The sequence below is a fragment of the Neodiprion lecontei genome, chromosome 1 (genome assembly GCF_021901455.1).
Source record: "Neodiprion lecontei isolate iyNeoLeco1 chromosome 1, iyNeoLeco1.1, whole genome shotgun sequence".
Lineage (NCBI taxonomy): Eukaryota > Metazoa > Arthropoda > Insecta > Hymenoptera > Diprionidae > Neodiprion > Neodiprion lecontei.
In genome coordinates, this window is record NC_060260.1 from 27,022,079 (window position 1) to 27,041,476 (window position 19,398).

Here is a 19,398-nt window from a genome sequence, read left to right on the forward strand (position 1 = left end):
ATGACTCTATCGTGCACATCAATGGCGGCTACCTTAATTTTACGCAAATATTTGAATTTATTTTCAAAATATTTGAAAAACTTTCTTTCACAACTTTAACACAGTTTTTAGTTAACTTATGTTGTTTCGCGCTGAACATTTGAAGCTACAGAATTGTAAGTAATTTTGAAGCACAGCTTTGATGTCTGTCGTGTTGTTGTAAAAATTTATCTTGAGTTCAATGACTCGCACGTGCGTGTACTTGTAATTTGTAGCAATGTTACTACGGCGCATCTTCGATTAGTTGATAAACATACACGCACATTTTTATGGCGTTCCATGGAACCGGTTGTTCTCAAGTTTGATATTGACTGGAAAAATCAGCTTACGGATGATTTACATACAATTTGATCATCATTCGTCTTGTTCATCAAGTTTGCAGATGAGAAAATTTATGCTTTACTACACTAAAAATAATATAGATATAGGTAATATAGAATTGTAATTATTCTCACGATATTTTGAAAACAGTAGCACCGGAAAATATTATGAATTGAATAAGAATGTGAGATTTTTGATTATTACTTTTATCAGAACTTATCGACTATTCGTACATTCATTACATTATTTTACAATAGAATTATTATTAACATTATTGTATTTTTATAAGTTTGATAATGAGAATCCTATTACATGTAATGTACACCAATTGTATATGGTATCATTTTTCTCTCGTGATTTTTTGCAATTTTTCAATGTGTACATCAATTCTCGGCAATGTAATTCCCTGTTACGTATGTACACATACAATATACATAAATTATGCACAAGTTAGTATGACTGGAAAAATAAAAATGTATATATTTGTTCGTGTGGTTTTATAAATTGATTTCAAATTTTATTGTCAGCCGATAGAATCAATAGACCAATCAACCGAACAAGTCTCCAAGAGTTTTGATTATCGACTTCACCGCCGCGATTTACCACATGAAACAACATACTATATTATTTATTATCCATCCTATATAATCGATCAGGCTAATTTGATATTTACAACACCAGTAAAATGGCACATTTAATTAACAGATAATAATAGAGTATCAACACTTAACTTTGTACATGATTCGTTAAACATTACCGTTAGATAACGGTGAAAAACAAAGTAAAATAATATACAAAATAACAATAAAAATATATCATTAAAATAATCTCTATTAAAAGTATATGCTAAAATTCAATGTACCGTTGATTAGTAAGAATAAAAATAAAAATCTATCACTTTAATCGTATATTTGTATCGACGAAATATAAAATTTAACTGTTTGCATAAAAAACATGCGAACGCCATCGCATCATTCACGTCTGTGCGTTGGAAAAAACGGAATACAGGAGAAAGAAAATACAGTAGAAATTTGAAGAGTATACGTCAGAGTTTTAAGTAGAATTTCTGTCGCAACGTGCGTACTGCTAAGATTTTTACGTTCATATATGAAGTTTCACTTTCTTTTGGATTTCTTTTTACAAAATTATATCAAAATTTTGACTTCTGCTTATTAATAATAATCGTCAAGCACTGTTTGACACTGGTACGTTGTAGAAATCAGTTATATACACAATCATTGACATTGCTTTGGAGCATTTTTTTGGTCACTTAGACCACCTCTGGGTGTTCATTAATCAAATAACAACGGGCTTACACCAATCGATTGATATTTTGCAAATTAGGATTTCAAGAAAATGATCGAAGGACGCGGTGAGGCCCTTTTTTTATCTTAAGATTCACAATTGAAAGATGTTAAGGTGCGCATATAAGGTAACGTAATGAATCTGAATATTTAATTTATATACAATTTTCGTTCAACACAATTCATCTATTTTCACATCAAAATAGCATATCACACCAAATCTACAAACGGACGTGATCCAATTAGGTTCATTTAAATTCCGTTACTCGTAACAGTATTCTCAAAATATACATAGACACATTTGATTTTTATCGTCTCTCTTTTGCATTGTCTAAACAGATTCGACGAAAATAATTATACACTGTTTCCGAAAGTTTTTTTCATCTCACCCGTAGGTACATTCATTATATGGACTCATTATATAGGACTATGGTGCGTAAGTTGATAAAAAAACAGAGAATCTATAGCCACGTCGATGAAAGTACATTTTCAATAAAATAAAATTAGCCTAAAGTAAACATAGAAAAATTCATGATAGTGTCAAAATTTCATACAGGTATTCTTAGAAATGTTTTGAATCGTGATAACTTACTTCCCTCGAGTCAATACGAATTCCAAGAGATCGTCTTAGTTCTTCTTCAGCTATGAAACAATTTAGTCGACGTTAATGTATTTACAGTTTATAATTTCAGCACAAAATATTTTCATAATGTCGCTAAAGACGTTTCACTGCGAAACTGGCAACACAGTGTTTCCGATCTATTCTTTATTCATATATAGATTGTTAATCTTGAATTAGTTGCCACGCTAGAACAGTCTCTCTTCCTTCAAGCTGACTTATTTATAATTACGTATGTGTCTCTCAATTTTACAACAAACGTGCGTTTGACCAAGACCAAGGCATTGAAAATTGTTTTTCTGTTTTATATCGTAATGTACTAACCGTTCCTAAATGGAAACACCAAATCGATTGTACAATATTTTATGCCACGGTTGACTAATAATTAATATACGTATGGCACTGGCGTTTTGAGAGTTTGACGTTTTTAGGTATTCACGATGCAATGACGATGCTGTTACTGTTCCATCGTCACAATAATTCTTAATGACTAGTTTTGCTTTGCTTTTACACTTAAAGTAGGCTCACAATGTAGGCCTTTTTACTATTCATTCTTCTTCGTCGTTAAAAACTTTGTTTATAGTATTAAATATACAGGTAATTACAGATCTGCCGGAGCAATGAACAGGTGTGCTTCCATGGAAGCGACGATTGACAAATTACGTCGATGGCAACAGCAGTTGGTTAGGTCATCACTGTATCCGTGAGATCATCCTTCAACCATTGTGGAATTGTTCTCGATCCAAGTCGTTTGAAAAGCTTCACCAAAGCCGTGTTGTGCGACAGATAGTACCTCTGCAGAGCAAAAAAAAAAAAAAAAAACACAAGCAAAGTGTAACCAATTATTTAGAAGTTCTCTCGTCGAAAGAAGTAATTTTCATCAGCAGTCTTTCATCCTGAACATCTATCATCTTTTTATGGTTATCGTTCATTCTTTTATATTAGTTACCACTTTTTACATAGAAATTAGATGTGAGAATCTTTAATCTACCTGAATTTAAATGGTAATTTTCACTAACGTTTTTTTTTAAAGGTAGGACAAAGTTCAGATTTTCATAAAAGTTAACGGTTTTTACTCTTCAAATTATAGCATAGTATTTGGATTGGCAGAATACAGTATGCTGATATAAAAAAAATGATATATTAGTTCACCGAGAAGCGAGTTTAGGCTTTTAAACATCTCTTTGTGGTTCAGCTTTCTTTAACTGATATCTATGCCACGATTTAATAGTTTTTGAGAAAGGTAGATTGAAAAAAATTTTCTACAACTATCAGCTACTTACCAAAGTGCCAAAGTATTTATTAACAGATCGAACAATATATCGGCAAATTGATAAAGTGGTCCGACAATGAGCCGCGTTTGTTATACTCTTCATCTACTAGATATGGAGGGCAGTAAAAATAATTGAACAAACTCCCCGACTTCTCCCTGAATTTCCCTGATTAAATTATAATTTTCTCTGACTAAAATCTGAACTAATAGAGTCAATTTGAGTATCTAATGAATAAAGCTTCGAATCAATCGTTATTAAAAAATATGTTCATCATCTATTCAATGGTTATTGAATTGAGCACATGGAGCAAAAATATTGTTAAAATTTTTCTTTACCGTGAGAGAAGCTTGATTCCATCTCTTTCCATACCACCACAACTCAATTGTTTCCTGACCAGTGGCCACCACGGTCTACTTTCATATACCTACTTTCTCTAATCTAATACACGCCAATCGTTCTCAGCTTACCTGCAGTAATTTATAAGACCTATCCTCCATAGGTGGATACTGCCGCCCCTTGCTTTTCCCAAGGCATTTGGTATGGTCCTCGTTTGTCACTTGACAGAAAAATCCCTTTTTGGGATCATACCTAAGGTGAGTAGAGTAATTAAAAGCTGGTGTTATTTTTAAAAATCTCTGCAATTCGTGTAACGTCTCGACTGGATTGTGTCTCAGCTGTTCTCCGTCAATGATGTGCAGCTGCTGCGGTGGGTAGTATGACAACCACCTCTCCAAATGTTGGGCATATTTTCCAGGATTCAAGCACCTGTGGAAAACGAACCAAATAAGTTGACATTTATACGAAAAAAAAAAAAAAAAATCAATACAATCCGCACATTCAGTCGCTACTACTACTTCAATACTTGAAATCTCTTTATTAATTACCTGTTCCTCAAGTCTCTGAGAGGTTTTGGCGCTGTGTCACTAGCTGTGATCACGCTGTGAAACGTGTAATTGTTGGCTACTGGATCGCCGTGGACTCTAGTGTGTTGATACCACGAATATGCCCTCCTCGCAGGTGACAGTAAAATGGTAATCAATTTAGCTCGAGGTAGAAGAGCTTGCGATCTACGTGGTACTAGCTCTCCGTCAAAGTATGTTGCGGATTTTTCGAAAAGGTAACGTGCGCTATCGTTCTTAGCAACGGGAAAGAAGCCCATGTACCTGCGAAACAAAGGGCAAAATTAAAGTTATGATTTCGATTTTACGGATAACGTAAGCCACTAGTTGAAAAATTGACTGGATTACAATTTCTTTCACACCTAGAATAAGAAGAATGACAAAACAATTTCTTGCTGCATTTCAAGCTCAGTTTCTTTTTTCCATGATCTCACCACCAGATTCAATTCTGAAGTTAATGAACTAGATTTTTTTCTGCACTATCTTACCAATCCAGTCCTCTGTAATAATTCTTTCCATTGAAGAATTGGATCTCTTCGAAGGTATCGGGAGTGGGAAGATTACTGCTGATAGCCGGGTGGATGGATAGAAACGTGTAAAGTGCAGTGGTTCCAGTCTTTTGTGGACCAATAACAAGGAACCTTGGTAGCTGGTCGCAGGTCTTGTTACGAGACCATATTTTCTGGTGTCTTGGATCGTCGCATGGATTCTGAAACAATGATAAACAACCAGTCAAGTATTTGCCATGTTTTACAAGCGCAGAATAAATAACAAGCAATATGTACTCATAAGTGGGCACGAAATTCTTGTAATATTCCAGAATCTAAACTCCGTACTCATTCGTGAACATCAAATATTGTTACTTGTCTAGGGAACTTTACTAGATAGAAAAACAGCTAGTTGCATCCACTTCTAACTGTAAGTTTAATCTAACACAATTGGCAAATTTTCCCAAGTACAATCGTTCGATCGATTTATTAGTATATTCTTCATTCGCGTAGCTTCATACATTTCGAATAATACTTACACCCCAGATAGGATCTGCCTCTTCTGGATAAAGCTGGAAATATTTCTCGCCTAACTGTAACGGCGGTGCACTGGATAGTCGCAAATTGGTCCAACACTGAATGAACTTTATCACCGATTCGAAGGTGTATAGTGCCAATCGGTCGTTCCCATAATTCGACATATGCGTCATGAAAATATTGATCTGTAAAACAGAATGCATGTTAAAATGCATGAACAATAATTCCAGTAGAAACATTTTTGAGCGTTTTACACTCTACTTTCGTTATGAAAATTCCAGTTAACTGGTTTTTAGCTGAAATAATTCTGAAGAAATCAAGTAACAATTTTATGGCACAAAGCATTGAAAGTCTGTTTTTTAATTCCTGTTAAAATATCGCTACAAATTTTTCCATTCCACGATGAAAATGTTTAATGTACAATTTAGCAAAATGTTTATTGTGCGCTGGATTCTAAGAGTTCAAATACTGTCGGAATCATAAGAAAATCTGGCAAAAGTAACTATTTAATATGATTACAGGCGTAAAAATTACATTTTCTTTTTCTTTTAGTATATTACAATTTTTCAGATAATTCAAATCATTCCTACGGGAAAATTGAATCATCGTAATAGTGAGAAAAAAATATAGCACGAGTGACCATAATCAAAACGAATAGTAACACGTATGAAAGTTCTTGTTAACGGCAAGGAAACTCATTTTCGGTTATAATGAAAAATTGAAACAGTCAAGGAGTGTACGGTACTCAGAACCACAAATCTCTCTCTGTGTAGCCGAAAAACCGACAACATTCAAGTACAGGTACAGAGCCAGGTTTGCGATGTGCACTTCATACACCCGATACTCAATTCCAATTACTATACAGCATCGCGAGAAGGTGAACGTGTATGGTTTCTATAATTTAATTAAACGTAAGCGATACTCGGTCGATGATACTCCCCCCTTTTCCTCTCCTCCGCCTGATATTCCTCACCGACGTTGATTGTGAAAATAACATTCAGCCGCACCCTTTCACTGACGTATGACGGTAATCCGTAGAGTATCGCGTAGATACATGTATATCTTCGTACCTTTAACGCTACGAGAATGGAGAAAATTATACTCACAGGATTGTAGGCGATAGTTTGAAACAATTCCCCTCCTTGTATGGATTCGTCCAGCTTATCTCTTCCCCCGGGATACCGCTCTATGAATATCGTATGAGTGAACAAACCACATATCTGTCTTGGCAGAACCTAGAAATTGCGTAACATAAAAGAAAAATAATAATTATAAGAATAATTTCGACAACAGAACGGTAAATGAAATTGTCTTTTGAACATGTGCGATAAATTTCAAAAATTTAGTCTAATTTCAATACTGAAACATTGACGCCAACGATACTGCAAGATATTTTCAATTTACTGATATCAATGTCGAAACAACTTTCCAAAACTGTTTCAGCACGCGAGAAGACAGAAAAATGGAATAAAGTGAAATGAAATATATTTCGCCTAAATGGGTGTCAAGTATGCCAATGATTAAAAAAATCCATACTGTATTTTTATTCCTGTAATATACATATTTATTTTCACTGTTGAAAACACCTGTTACAGCGCCTTTTTACTTTCGTCAATGAATTCGAAGTGGGATAAAATTTTTAATCACGGTTCGAAAATGACAAGTAATGCTGCGAATGAACTTCCTTTACGCGAGAAAAAAAAAAACCACGTAGTATATTCTCAAGGACGATTCGTACTAGTTATCGTTTTTCAATTAAAAAGTAATCCTTTTACACACAGCTACAAGCAATTTAAATTCGAAATCGAAACATCAATATTGACCGAGTGGGAGAAACGGATTCTAGTCTGTACACTGCTTACTCGCACTGATCACATATCCAGCATCGTAATTTTGCAGAGATACGCAAAACTGATATTGGGCGGTTGTACACGATGATACATGAGCCGACTAATAGCTTGTGAATGTCGATTGAAAACAATTCTCGGCATTTTCTCGTCCTATGCAACGTGTTTTAACCAACATTTATCGAAAATATCCGTAAAAATCGCGTAGATGTACGAATACTTACTGTTGGTTTACCAGTCACAGTAGAAGAAGTTATAAATACGCGATAAATGATACGAATCTGCCTTTTATTCTTGGCTATTTTAGCTCGTTTCTTTTCATTTTCGAATTCACGACGAATCAGGATCGTCGGTACGCCTTGACTTTTTCAGCTAATAGCGTGTGCAGAGAAATGAGTCTTGAGTAAGTTGTTACTTTGTTGGAAACAAAGCAAAAGAAAATGAATAAATACATATAATCGACTCTCGTGATAATAACAGAAGCGGAACTGTAGGGAAACGGGATCTTCGTAAACAAAACCTTTACTTCTACCTACGCACATCCGTTCATGTAACAGGAGAAAGAAATAAAGCGGGTATTTTTATTGAAACATTGAGTTGATCGTAGTTTTTTAGCCATGAATCCGGTGTCTTTACGACAGAACGTAGAAACAACAACTGTGTAAATGAATGATACCGTGAGAAATTCGAGAATTTCAGGTTTCCAATTAGTAATCTTTGCAGAATCGTATTACCGATTTTTCCATTATTCTCGTTCAATTCCGTGCAAGATTTAAACAAAATTTTCCAAACTCTGACTGACCCGACTTTTCGAGTGGACTGAGAATTTGGCAACTTTTACCGGTATTCCAAGTTCGTAAAATAACGCTGTTGAAATATGAATGAACAAAGATAAAAAAGAAAGGCTCGAAGAAACTTTCTCACCATGATATTCCGGTGAATGAAGCCCCTCCTGAGCCTCGCGGGCTTTAAATGAGGATATTCTTCAGTGCTTGTAACTTTGATGTTCCACACCTTTTTCCAAGCCTCGTAGAGACCCTCGTGAACCGGATAAACTCCCGAGTGATGCGGACTGACACTGTAACCACTCCCAGTTGGGATACCGTGCTCTTTAGCGAACTGTTTGTTCAACGCCATGTCCAGCTGTAGATGCGTTACATTCTCGTAGAGGTGGGGTTGTTGGTGGTTCCACATGTGGGAAAACCACGTAAATCTGAACCAGAGAGCAATGCCAAATTTCAGTCATTCTCAAATTCATTCTTACACACACGTCAAAACCACATGTTACTACATACCTGAAAATTATTAAACGAAAATTGCCAAGACGATTCAAACCTAATGTGTGAAGTTCATTTTTATTTATGTATTTTTTTTTTTGTTTTTGAGGAGGATGATGGAAATCTGGGACGTGGATCACCGGATCATACATCAAAGCTTATATAAAGAATTGCCATTGGTCTTCTTAAAAATGGTATATAAATCTTCATCCCGTCAAATGTTTTGGATAAAAATGAACAGACTCACAGATATTGAGTACTCGAGATTGTTTTGACAAAGATCAGTGACTAGATGGTAGGCAAAAAAAAAACTGAAATTGACGATTAATTTTCTAAAAATAAATGCTTGGATATGGAGGCCGAATCGTGTGGATTAAAAATAATATTGGCAATTTACTTATCTAGGGTATGAAAAAGGTAAAGAGCAGTGCAAGGAGAGAGATGAAGACGATTAATTGAATTTCAAATTAGACAATGACGTACCGGACGCGACTTCGCAACGGTATTTTATTTCTATTTTTCTACTCCACCTTCAAAATTATTCACATTTGCTCATGGAAGTTGTAAAAATTCGTTCAACAATTTCAATGTTGACAAATTTTGAAAACTTTAACAAGTGAATCGATCAGCGACAATATCTTTTTTTCGCACGATTTCAATAGAATAGCGACTGGCTTTTCAAAATACAATATTCATTCATTTCGAAGGAACGTTTGTATAATGGAGTGAATTGGAACCACGGGATAAAGGGCAATGATTTTTGACCTCTTCCTCAACAAAGGCTATTCGACATATATAATATATATATTATTATATATATGTATGTATATTATATACATGTATAGAGCGAGATTTCTCTGCAGCTGCACATACGGAATAACGTTCGCGCAGTTCAAACATTTCTATTTAATGAAGTCTGACCTAATTAGTAAATGAATTGCCATCCTATATATAATCTACCTTTGAACGAAACGCCATGAAATGCAATATCAGGGAAAGAAATATCCGTGCATAATACATTATATAAAATAAATTGCATAGCAGGAATGAAATTGAGTAAATAAAATGAAACGTAGTTATATTTGTGAAATGTATTGAATAAATCAGCGTTTAATTATACACGGTATAACGACAATGGTAATAATATTTCCACGAACCTGTCGACGTTTTCGAGAATCATATCGTCGCCGTAATTCTCCTCCGTCGTACCGTGGTGAAAGTATTTCCCTGAAAACCCCAAGTTGAATTTGAACCCCGGCACGAGAGCCTGAATCCTTTGCTGGGTGGCAAGTAAGGCGAGAACGTCGTCCTTCTTCAATCTCGTCCCTTTTTCACCGACAAATATATCGTCAATGTCCACCAATATCATCCGGTTAAGGCTGAGACTCAGCTGACCGTGAGATAGGTACGACAACGAATCGAGAAGCAGCAATTTGTGGAGCCAGAAACGAAGACCTCCCCCGAAAAGCACCCTCTGGATACCGTCGTAGCGTCCATGATCCTGAAACATTTCAGGCGTACGTGCACGAGTGCTGAACACACACCTCAAACCCAACAAAAATTCTCTTCTATTCTCAGAGTCTGTTAAAGCTTCGAATTTGAAAAATTCCGAAAGCGCCTAATTCCGAACTATTTGGTGGCGAAACTTGAAGTAAAGAAATCAAAATTTCTTCGAAACAACAAAGTTTCGAATGGTCGTCAATCCGACAGCTTAAACTTCCGAAATGCAAGATTCCGACAGCTGAAGTTACGACAGAGGAAAGTTTCGAAAAATAAAGTTTCGACGGCGTAAAATTCTGAAAATTAAAATGTACTCACAGCGTAGTTTGCTCAACGAGTGAGTGTAAAAAAATCAGAAGAACCGAAAATCGGAATGACCAGAATTCCGAACGAAAAATATCGAAAATCCGTAAGAAACAAAAGTTCAAAGTGGTGAAATTTCGTCAAGCCAGAAATGAAGAGGTCGGAAAATTTTTGAGAATTTGGAACTTTGAGCGTCGGGTCTCGGATCATTCGAAACTATAATACATTTTTCGTAAAAGTTAGATTTATTTACATCAAGTTTCGCCAGAAAAAAGCTCCGGAATTTGGCGGTTTCGAAACTTTTAAAATTCGGAATATCAACCCCACCCCTTTTTTTCCAAATTATAATAAAATTAAGCCGTGAAAAATAATAAAACCATGTGTACGCGCGCCTCTGTGTGTGTGTGCGTTAAAATACGTGTGCATCCATAATTTATGTCGTCGAGTTGCGCCCCTGCAAAGGGAGTTTCCGCTTTCAAAGTCATGCACGTCTAGCCGTGACCCTCTTCTTGAGTCTCCAAGTCAAGGAGGGTGCTAGTAATTAAATTCGCGTCCAATCAGCCGTGGGCCAGTTGATCAAATTAATGAGCAATGGAACGAATCGCTCCATTAACGTCCACCTGGACTGCTACCAATTTATTTCCCTATCCTAGACTCCGGGCTTCCTATTTACCGTAACCAAAATTCCACTGCTCGCTGCTCTCTGCCGCCCGATACTCTCAAACCCTCGTCGCATCCTGCTGTATAATGCATTTGCAAAATAAGTGTGCGAGGTCTGTAGGTGAGAGCAAAGCGCATCGGATCTATTGAGAAAGACGGTGCTTCGGCATTGCGAATGCCGCAACGATCTCTACGGCACTGCACAGCGGTTGTGTTTTGCGTTTTCTACATTTGAATCTCGCCTGTTTCCCGATCAGGATTAATCGAAATATGCAGAATTGGAGTTTGCTTATTTTTCGATCATGCACACTGTTTACGTAATTTCACGCAGAATTCGAAATTGATTTTTCGATGAAATTATAAAGTTAACAATTCCGTGCTAAAAAAAAATATTGGCAATACTGTTGACGATATTTATGACTCAAAGGACTTTGAAATTTATTACAATTTCTGATCGAAATACTATATTGTCATTTTCAATCAAGTGTCATTTTTTCCAACACTAAAGTTCTGGTTTTTATTCAGGATTGCAGACAGTTTCTATGATTTCCTAGTCGATTTACACCTGTCTGAAAATTTTCTCGCTGTTTCAGAATTATTCGATTTCATCGGAAATATACCGTTGCACGAACGTATTCGTCGTGTTATATATTTAATCGGTATGATTAACGACATCCAGCCTCTTACCGAAAGCATTGAATAACTTTCCGAGCTGCGAATCTCGTTTCGAATTTAACGAGGCTGATAGCAAACGACACGTGGAAGTCCACAAACGATGCGGATAAAAGGTCGACTAACATTCTGCTGAAAAATTTTATACATTATTTACAACTCTGTTAAGTTGCGTCAACTGATGTCTATAATTTATTCGGCATGGAAAAAAACATAAATTTAATATTTTTCGCGCTATATTTGTATATCACTGGTATATATCATTATGATAAAGACCATCAAACGCAAACGTTATTACAGCATCAAATAACAAGCATTACGATTAATTGGTGGAAGTATTCTGAAGAGGACAAAAAACCAAAAAAAAAATTTGAGGTTAAACGAGCATCTACGACACGAGCACTACTGTAGTTACCGTAAAAAAGCAGTAAAAAAAATGAAAAAAAAAAAAAAAAAAAAACAATGATTACGTATTCAAATTGTCACAAAATTAAATCGACCATAGCGGGTATTACAATTTACTTTTGTAAAAACTGTTTCAATATACGTAAGTGGCGCGTTTCGTTGACCTAGATAATACTGTGCCGAAATTTATCGTTAAAAATTAAAACTTGTTCCGACGAAAAGGTCGATACGGTTATCAACGTGCGTATATTTACCGTCAAACAGATAAACTCACAACGCGCGATAGTTCGTTAAATTTCCTGACCTTTGGCCCTCGTGAATTTCGTCGAAGCGGGTCACCCTTTGAAGTGCGTGCACTTAACGACGCCGTGTCCCCTCTTGCCCATCAGGTCAACATTAGCTTATACACACACGTATGCGCCTAAGCACTCGCACTTGGATGTGAAACGAGGCCGAGCTTTGCGTTATATATTCCGTACCGTAGAATCAAGAGCGATGCTGCCGCACAGCATCCCTGGATTTTGTAAAACAAATTATCCACCCATTCTTTTTCCAACCCCTCAATTTTTCTATATATATATATATATATATATAATACATCGATTCTGCAGGAATTTTATGAAGCTTGTTAGACGTGCCCAATCCAATTTATTTTTCCGATCGCAGTTATAGAGGATGCTGCTGCACCGCCGCTGCAGCAGCAATTTGGTCGGTGTAAGATATATATAATATATTATATATATACTATATACAATATTATTCCAAGAGTAGATACCGGCGACCGATGAAATGAATGTTGGTGCGCTTGTCTCTGGAGAATTTGATTTTTTTTTTCTAAAAATATTAGAGCTTGACGACGAATGAAAGATATGTTTTTGCAGCGGTGAATAAAGGTAAGCCCATGCACTCCACGTATTTATTTTAACGATCAGTCTGCGCATATCGGGATTTCGCGATATTGCCACACTGCATTCTTCGTAAAATTCGGATAACCATCTCCGCTTGAATTCGGCTGATTGGAAATAAAATTGCCAATTGGCTAGAGCGCAAATTACGTACACACACCGCGCCGCGTATTGTTAACGGTTAAACAACAACGGAAAAACGTTGAAAAACCATGATTATAGATATATAAGCCTGATCGGATTAGCTCTAACTTATAGTACGAAGCTCGAGGTTCGTTGATTTTCGATGTACGACATTTTTCTCTTTCTATTTTTCACACGCGATACTATGAAAATATTAATTTTCTCTCAGTTAGGGACGTTGGTGAGCCAAAAATCGAACTCGATACGAGATAGTCGTACATTGAGTATTTATCGAATTAGTTTATTTATAAGCAACGAAGATCTTTTTTAAAATACGAAAATAGAAAATAATGGAATTGTACCAAAAAAGCTTGGACGTCGATGATTTTTTTTTTCCGTAGTCGATCTAGTACAGCCATTTGTTGATCATAATCGGTATCGACACAATGTTGTAAAATTATCTATTCATAGAAGATACCAGTATGATCAAAAAAAAAAACAAAGTGCTATAAAATGAACGATCGTAGACTAAAACTCAACGAATCTATGATAGGATTTGTCAACAATTTCAAAGAGATTTAAAACGAAGCATCGAATTCCAAATACCGACGTCGCTTATGTCACTTATTATCTATTTTCGTATTGTTTTAAAAGGATCTTCGCGATAAAACGAATATCAGGAAGCGCGGATTTTTGGCCAATGAGCCTCGGTACGTTTGAATATAAAGAGAAAAGCGTAAGAATATAACGAAAGAAAGTATTCCTGTACTGCGATAAAAGGAAGAAGAGTGCAAAAAAGGTGCGTTTGAAATATTACCTGTACAACGGTTTCCAGCGGGGTTTTCTTCGTCGGATAATCCAAGGTGTCTCTGTACGCCCAGGCCAACGGCTCGTACGTGCTGTGATTAGCGTGAAAAATAGTCCAATCACCACCCGGAAGTGGTCCCCACGCAGTCTCACCGGCTCTGGTTAACCGGAGTATAGGTGATGCCGCGTTAAGTTGCGCGTCCTGGAAAGAAAAAGGCCACGATATATAGAACCATCCAGGGGTATCACGGCCTGATTTAAGAAGTGAGAGACATCGAATGAGCTGAGCGCGTGTTTCAGACGCCGTTGGGCTTTGAAAATATACTATATGACGAAGCGGTATCCCGCAAGCTCGTAATTACTGTCATCGCGATATTTACGCGACTCTGTCAAAGGCATCGGGTATGATATTAAATACTTATTGCTAGTTTTGCCTACGTGGTATTTACCCGACTTTAACTACAGCCAGGAGGTTACAGTCTGAGAGGCTTGTGGGGAAAAATTATTTTCAACTAACCAGACGGCGAGAGGAGGACTGCGATTGGATTCGAAACAAGTTTGCAGTTACCAGCGTGAACTTGATCGGGGTTTTTTGAAACAATCGTTAAAGTATTAATTCTTTATATAAAACGATCGGAGATCTCAACTGGCGTAGTTTCTGTGCTTCAGAAAATAATTTTTTACCGTCATTGTGATTCCAATAATCGTGTTAAAAAAGGTTTTCTAGATACGGTTCTTTAGCTGTACTTTTTGAAAAAATTCTTTCATCGTATAGCAGTATAAATAAAAAAAAACAGTTTCAACAGGTATTAAAAAATTTGATACGATCAATAACCATCTCATTACCATTATACTGATACGTAATAAACGATTTTTATTCAAAAGAACTGCTTTATCATTATTCTTGCATTGAATTAATTATTATTCGATTTTATCATTGAACAGCAAAATCAATTCAATGAAATATCATATTGTCAGGAAAAATTTATTAGATTCGACCAACGGCCGAATGATCAGTTTTCCGGATAATCTCAGGATACGCTCGGGTTCAGAAGGTCAACAAAAAAAACTTTTCATTTCAAGAGTGGATGGCGTCCGGACGATAACGTATTAATTTAGTACAATGGAAAAGCCGACAGAGCAAAGGATGATGCCTGAGCTGCTGTTCCGTATTATAACAGTCGCGGCAAAAGATCACAGACCATTCGCCGAGAGCATCTATAATGGAACTCGACCTCGCTGGTGGTTTTGTTTATTATTATAAGTATATGCTGCAGGAAGTATAAGATATAGGTTCGCCGGAAAAACATTTCATTACGGTCAATGTACAGTCAGTTTTCCGGTTATTATATTCCCTCGCAACTATTGCGATGATTTGATGTTTTGGGAAGAAATAATAGTTTTTCAGGCATTATTGATCTGGAAAAAATGTGGTACACTAAGCAAACAGATTCAACGTTACTATAAGCACAATAAAGTAGTATTATGAACAACTATAATAACAGTAATAAACGGTTAGTCGTACCACGTTTACTCGTCATTCTAAACCATTTGACGAGAATTTCTGTAATAACTATAACAAATGAAATTTTTCCTCAGTACAGATGGTTTGAAGAGTAGACGAGGATACGGATTTTCTTTCACGCACAAAGCCGTGCCCATTGACAATGGTTGACCCGCAGATTGAAAACGAATTAAGTGACCTCGGGGGATTTAAGGTCTTTGGACTTCCCCGAGTTTCGTGTATTTTTTCAAGACCTTTATTGACAGTCCAGCCATCCGACTTTCATCCAGGCCGTGGAGAACGAAGTCTGGCAAAATGACGAATGTGGGGACACGCTCCGAGAAACCGAGGAGAAGTTAAGAAAAATAAGGCGATCCAACTTACAACGATGGTTACACGCGAGAGTACGAAAGTCGGAAAAAGGCTGTGAGCTTATCTTTCGAGAAGTATAGAAAAGTGGACGAAAACGAATAAAGGAAGGTATGAAGAAGTGATGCGAAATACATGTGCTGACCTTTAACCTGAGGTTGGTGTGTATGAAGAGCGGGAAACCCTTCACCTGAGCACCGACTAAACTCTCTTCGCCTGGCGGAGCAAAACCCACTATGCCAACGGAGTATTCCCTGCAGTATTTGTCGAGTAGTTCTCGATTCCATTTGTCCATCTGCAGATACTTGTTTAAATTTTCAAAGACTAGAACACCGTAGCGGCCCTTGTCGAGGTTGGTCAGCACCGGCAGGGACTTTCCGGCGACCTCAACCTTGTACCTGAAATTGCAAAAAGGAATATTTGATAAGCGAAACATCGTCTAATGCACGATGTTTACAGTATAACACGAATTACACCACATACATCCCTTATCGCGACTGTTTGCACGGTTGAAATGTTTCGTCAATAATACCTTTTGCAGAAGCGTTAATTAGTGTCAAATTTATTCGTCCAAAGTATACAACGAAGCCTATAATCGTGCGGTAAAGACCATGTCGCATCTGATAGAGGCGTAACCTGGTACTCGTGAGATTAACTGATTACACGCTCAGATTCCAGTTTCTGTTAGGTCTAACGGTCGTGTAGAACCTAGTCTGGTGTCGTTAGCGGCGTTAATTATTACTGCTACTAGTTGCAGGCTTTCCATATATACCAGACCATTAAGCACTATTTGAAATTTAGCGAACGTCGAGTACCGTCACATAACATATTTTACATGCCGTACAGGCGCTGTAAATTAGATAGGGTACCTAAGCAAGCCGAATGGAGTTTAGTTCACACATATATTCTTTTTTTTTTTTTTTTTTAACAATAAATCCAAGTTACCTTAAGAAGACAAGTGTTGACGGATAATTAGACTTGGATGGCATCGCAAAAACTTGACGATTATTTAATGACGGTATTTAATTGCAAATATTTCGACTATACGATTGGAAAGTTAATGGCAGAAGACGTTTTGTACGAAATATGGATCGATGTCTCCTACGGCGTCTCAGTCCCGTCTTGAAACATTTGGTTCACTGACATCGTATTCCCTCGGAATACTTCCAGGAACAGTTTTAACATCATCGACGACCCGATCAGACACCGATCCTAAATCAAATTACGAAATTCGCGATGCTTTAATCAAAGAAAATGAAAGATATTCAAGATCAAATAATTTTTCATCAACGCTGTTTGGTTCGAACCGCGGATCTCGCTGTTCGAAAGCCGACACCTTGCCACTGTGCTACCGGAGCACTGGTTAGTCGGTAACACAGATCGCTTCATAGTTGGTGATCGATTTACGGAAGCCAGCGCTGCGACAGCAGATTTCACGTTATGTAATTATTTCTGAAAAGCGATGATTTGTCGTTCACTTGATTCGTCACTTCGCGATGATCGATAAATCAATGTATAGTATACATATCGCCTGACGATTACGCCGATGATTTCAAGGTGCTTAAGCGAGTGAAGAAACAAAAATTGCCAATGTGACTGAATCAGAATTTCCACTTGGCTTCTTTCATACAGACGTATTAAAGCCTCATAAAACTGTCCTTAATATACAGAAATTTAATTTTATTTTACTCGGAAGTAAAAATTTTTCCGCTCGCTCGAAGGATTCTTTCCAGCACGAACAGTTCGGCATCTTCAAAGGATATCTTTTTTTTCTTCCTTCGAGTCGTTCGTCGTACCGGCGTAAGAGAGAGATAGAGAGAAAGATAGAAAATTAACATAGAAAGTAAGAGATTTGAAATCCCAGAGGGGCCGGAAGTTAGTTGCTCGAGTTGAGATCTCATCCTCTTTCATTCCCTCTTCCCTCTCCTCGTCATCCGAGATTTTGCAGCTGTTGCTGCTCCCTGTGGCTGCGTCCGCGTGTTTCATCCACCTGGCGCAACAGCCTGCACTGCCACTTTATTTATTACTGATAATCCCCGTCCTGGTTGCACACACGCGGTGTTATGCAAACACGAGAGATTAAAGCTCATCGCAACGCTCCTTAACAGGAACACGTGTAACGCGTGTTAAGGAGGGACCTTGCCGCGTATCTCCATTATCGCGACAGACGCTGAGGGATCCGCAAATTCGCACACGCCTGACTCTGCAGCTTCTGCAGGTGGCAGCGAAGAATGAATCTCTTGGCTAACGCATCTGCCAACCCCCTAATTTGCATACATTCACACCTTCCTGCGTCATCACGCGCGTCCCCTTCTATCAAGCATTATTATTCAACGACTGTATCTCTTTACAGCGTATGCGCCTACTGTATACGTTCCATGATTACATTCATTTTTTGACACGTACATCCCCCTACGGTATAAGTCATATACGTACTAGGGTGGTACTAATTGGGGGGGGGGGGGGGGGGATGTTCGTTGTGACGCCCCCCAGATCTGTTCCAAATCATTAAAAAAACATCTGCGCAAGGTTTTAAACTTCCACTCTTGAAATTCTGAAAATTTCAAAATTTGATCATAATTTTATCGGTATTGATTCAGCTGTTCCAATCGCGAATCAACTTGACTTTTCCTCGCGATTTCTTTTGCGACCGTTTTTGATTGAACTCTGGGCTCGGATAATTGTGCCAGTATAAGGTGGGTACACCTAATACAGGAAACGAGACACGACCCAACATATGGCTTCGTTACTCCTAACTAGAGGCATAATAAACGACAATTTAAAATCAAAACAAGGTGGAACGGTGATTGAAAATCAGTAGCTTAACACAGCAGCGAATTGATCGTTATAGTTGGCTTGCTCGTGTATTCGTTGGGCATGTGTAGGATTAATTGTTACATGACTACAAAATACCGGGAGACGCGTTGCAGTTACACGTTTCTGCACGATATTTATAAATAATAATTCACCCCGATTTTTATGCAGCAAATAAGTTTATCAATTAACAATTTATCTCGAGCAAAATTTTAAGCCGCTAATACTTGTTTCCTCGTTGTTTTGTCTCGTTATCGAGAAATTCTGTTGATAAAGAAAACGATAAAAAAAAACAAAACAAAAAAAAACAAAAAAGAACAATAACAATAAATATAGCCCACGATACAACTTCAGACTTGGAGGTTTTCTCGTTCCTCCTAAACTTTGTATTTCCATTTGTTTGTTTTTTCCTCCCCCCTGCCCCCCTTGAAAAGTTCACTTCCGGGACTTTCACACACAACTGATGAGAAACAAGTTGCCATAAGACAAGTTTTGGTTCGTTCAAGCGGACAATTTTCCGGAATTTCATTCATTTGTTTGCAGGAAAAACTTCAACTTCAATCAGTTAAGGTATGTACAAGCGGTATATGTGGGAAAAAAATATTGTCACCCATTGATCGGTTCGATAATTTCGTTGAAAGGATGAAAAATATTTTCAGAAGAAAAAAAATAACGATTGTAACGAAGGTAAGGAAAAAATAATTCAGACGGTAAAAAGAAAATTGTTAATG

General features: G+C 37.2%; 1 protein-coding gene across 4 annotated transcripts in view; it reads right to left on the reverse strand.

Annotated features, from left to right (window-relative positions):
• Nucleotides 1-550: 550 nt before the first annotated feature.
• Nucleotides 551-19,398, reverse strand: part of LOC107226406 (bifunctional heparan sulfate N-deacetylase/N-sulfotransferase) — an 81,616-nt gene continuing 62,768 nt past the window's right edge. For 3 of the 4 annotated variants that reach the window (XM_046746319.1, XM_046746320.1, XM_046746321.1), the window contains 10 exons: nt 15,999-16,251; nt 13,991-14,182; nt 9,763-10,106; nt 8,253-8,541; nt 6,588-6,716; nt 5,484-5,666; nt 4,945-5,165; nt 4,442-4,720; nt 4,025-4,322; nt 551-3,078 (listed from right to left, as the gene is read on the reverse strand). In XM_046746319.1, the coding sequence (XP_046602275.1) occupies nt 2,968-3,078; nt 4,025-4,322; nt 4,442-4,720; nt 4,945-5,165; nt 5,484-5,666; nt 6,588-6,716; nt 8,253-8,541; nt 9,763-10,106; nt 13,991-14,182; nt 15,999-16,251 (2,299 nt within the window). In that variant the 3' untranslated portion in view covers nt 551-2,967. The remainder of the gene's footprint in view (nt 3,079-4,024; nt 4,323-4,441; nt 4,721-4,944; nt 5,166-5,483; nt 5,667-6,587; nt 6,717-8,252; nt 8,542-9,762; nt 10,107-13,990; nt 14,183-15,998; nt 16,252-19,398) is intronic. The other variant, XR_006906298.1, reaches the window with a different exon arrangement.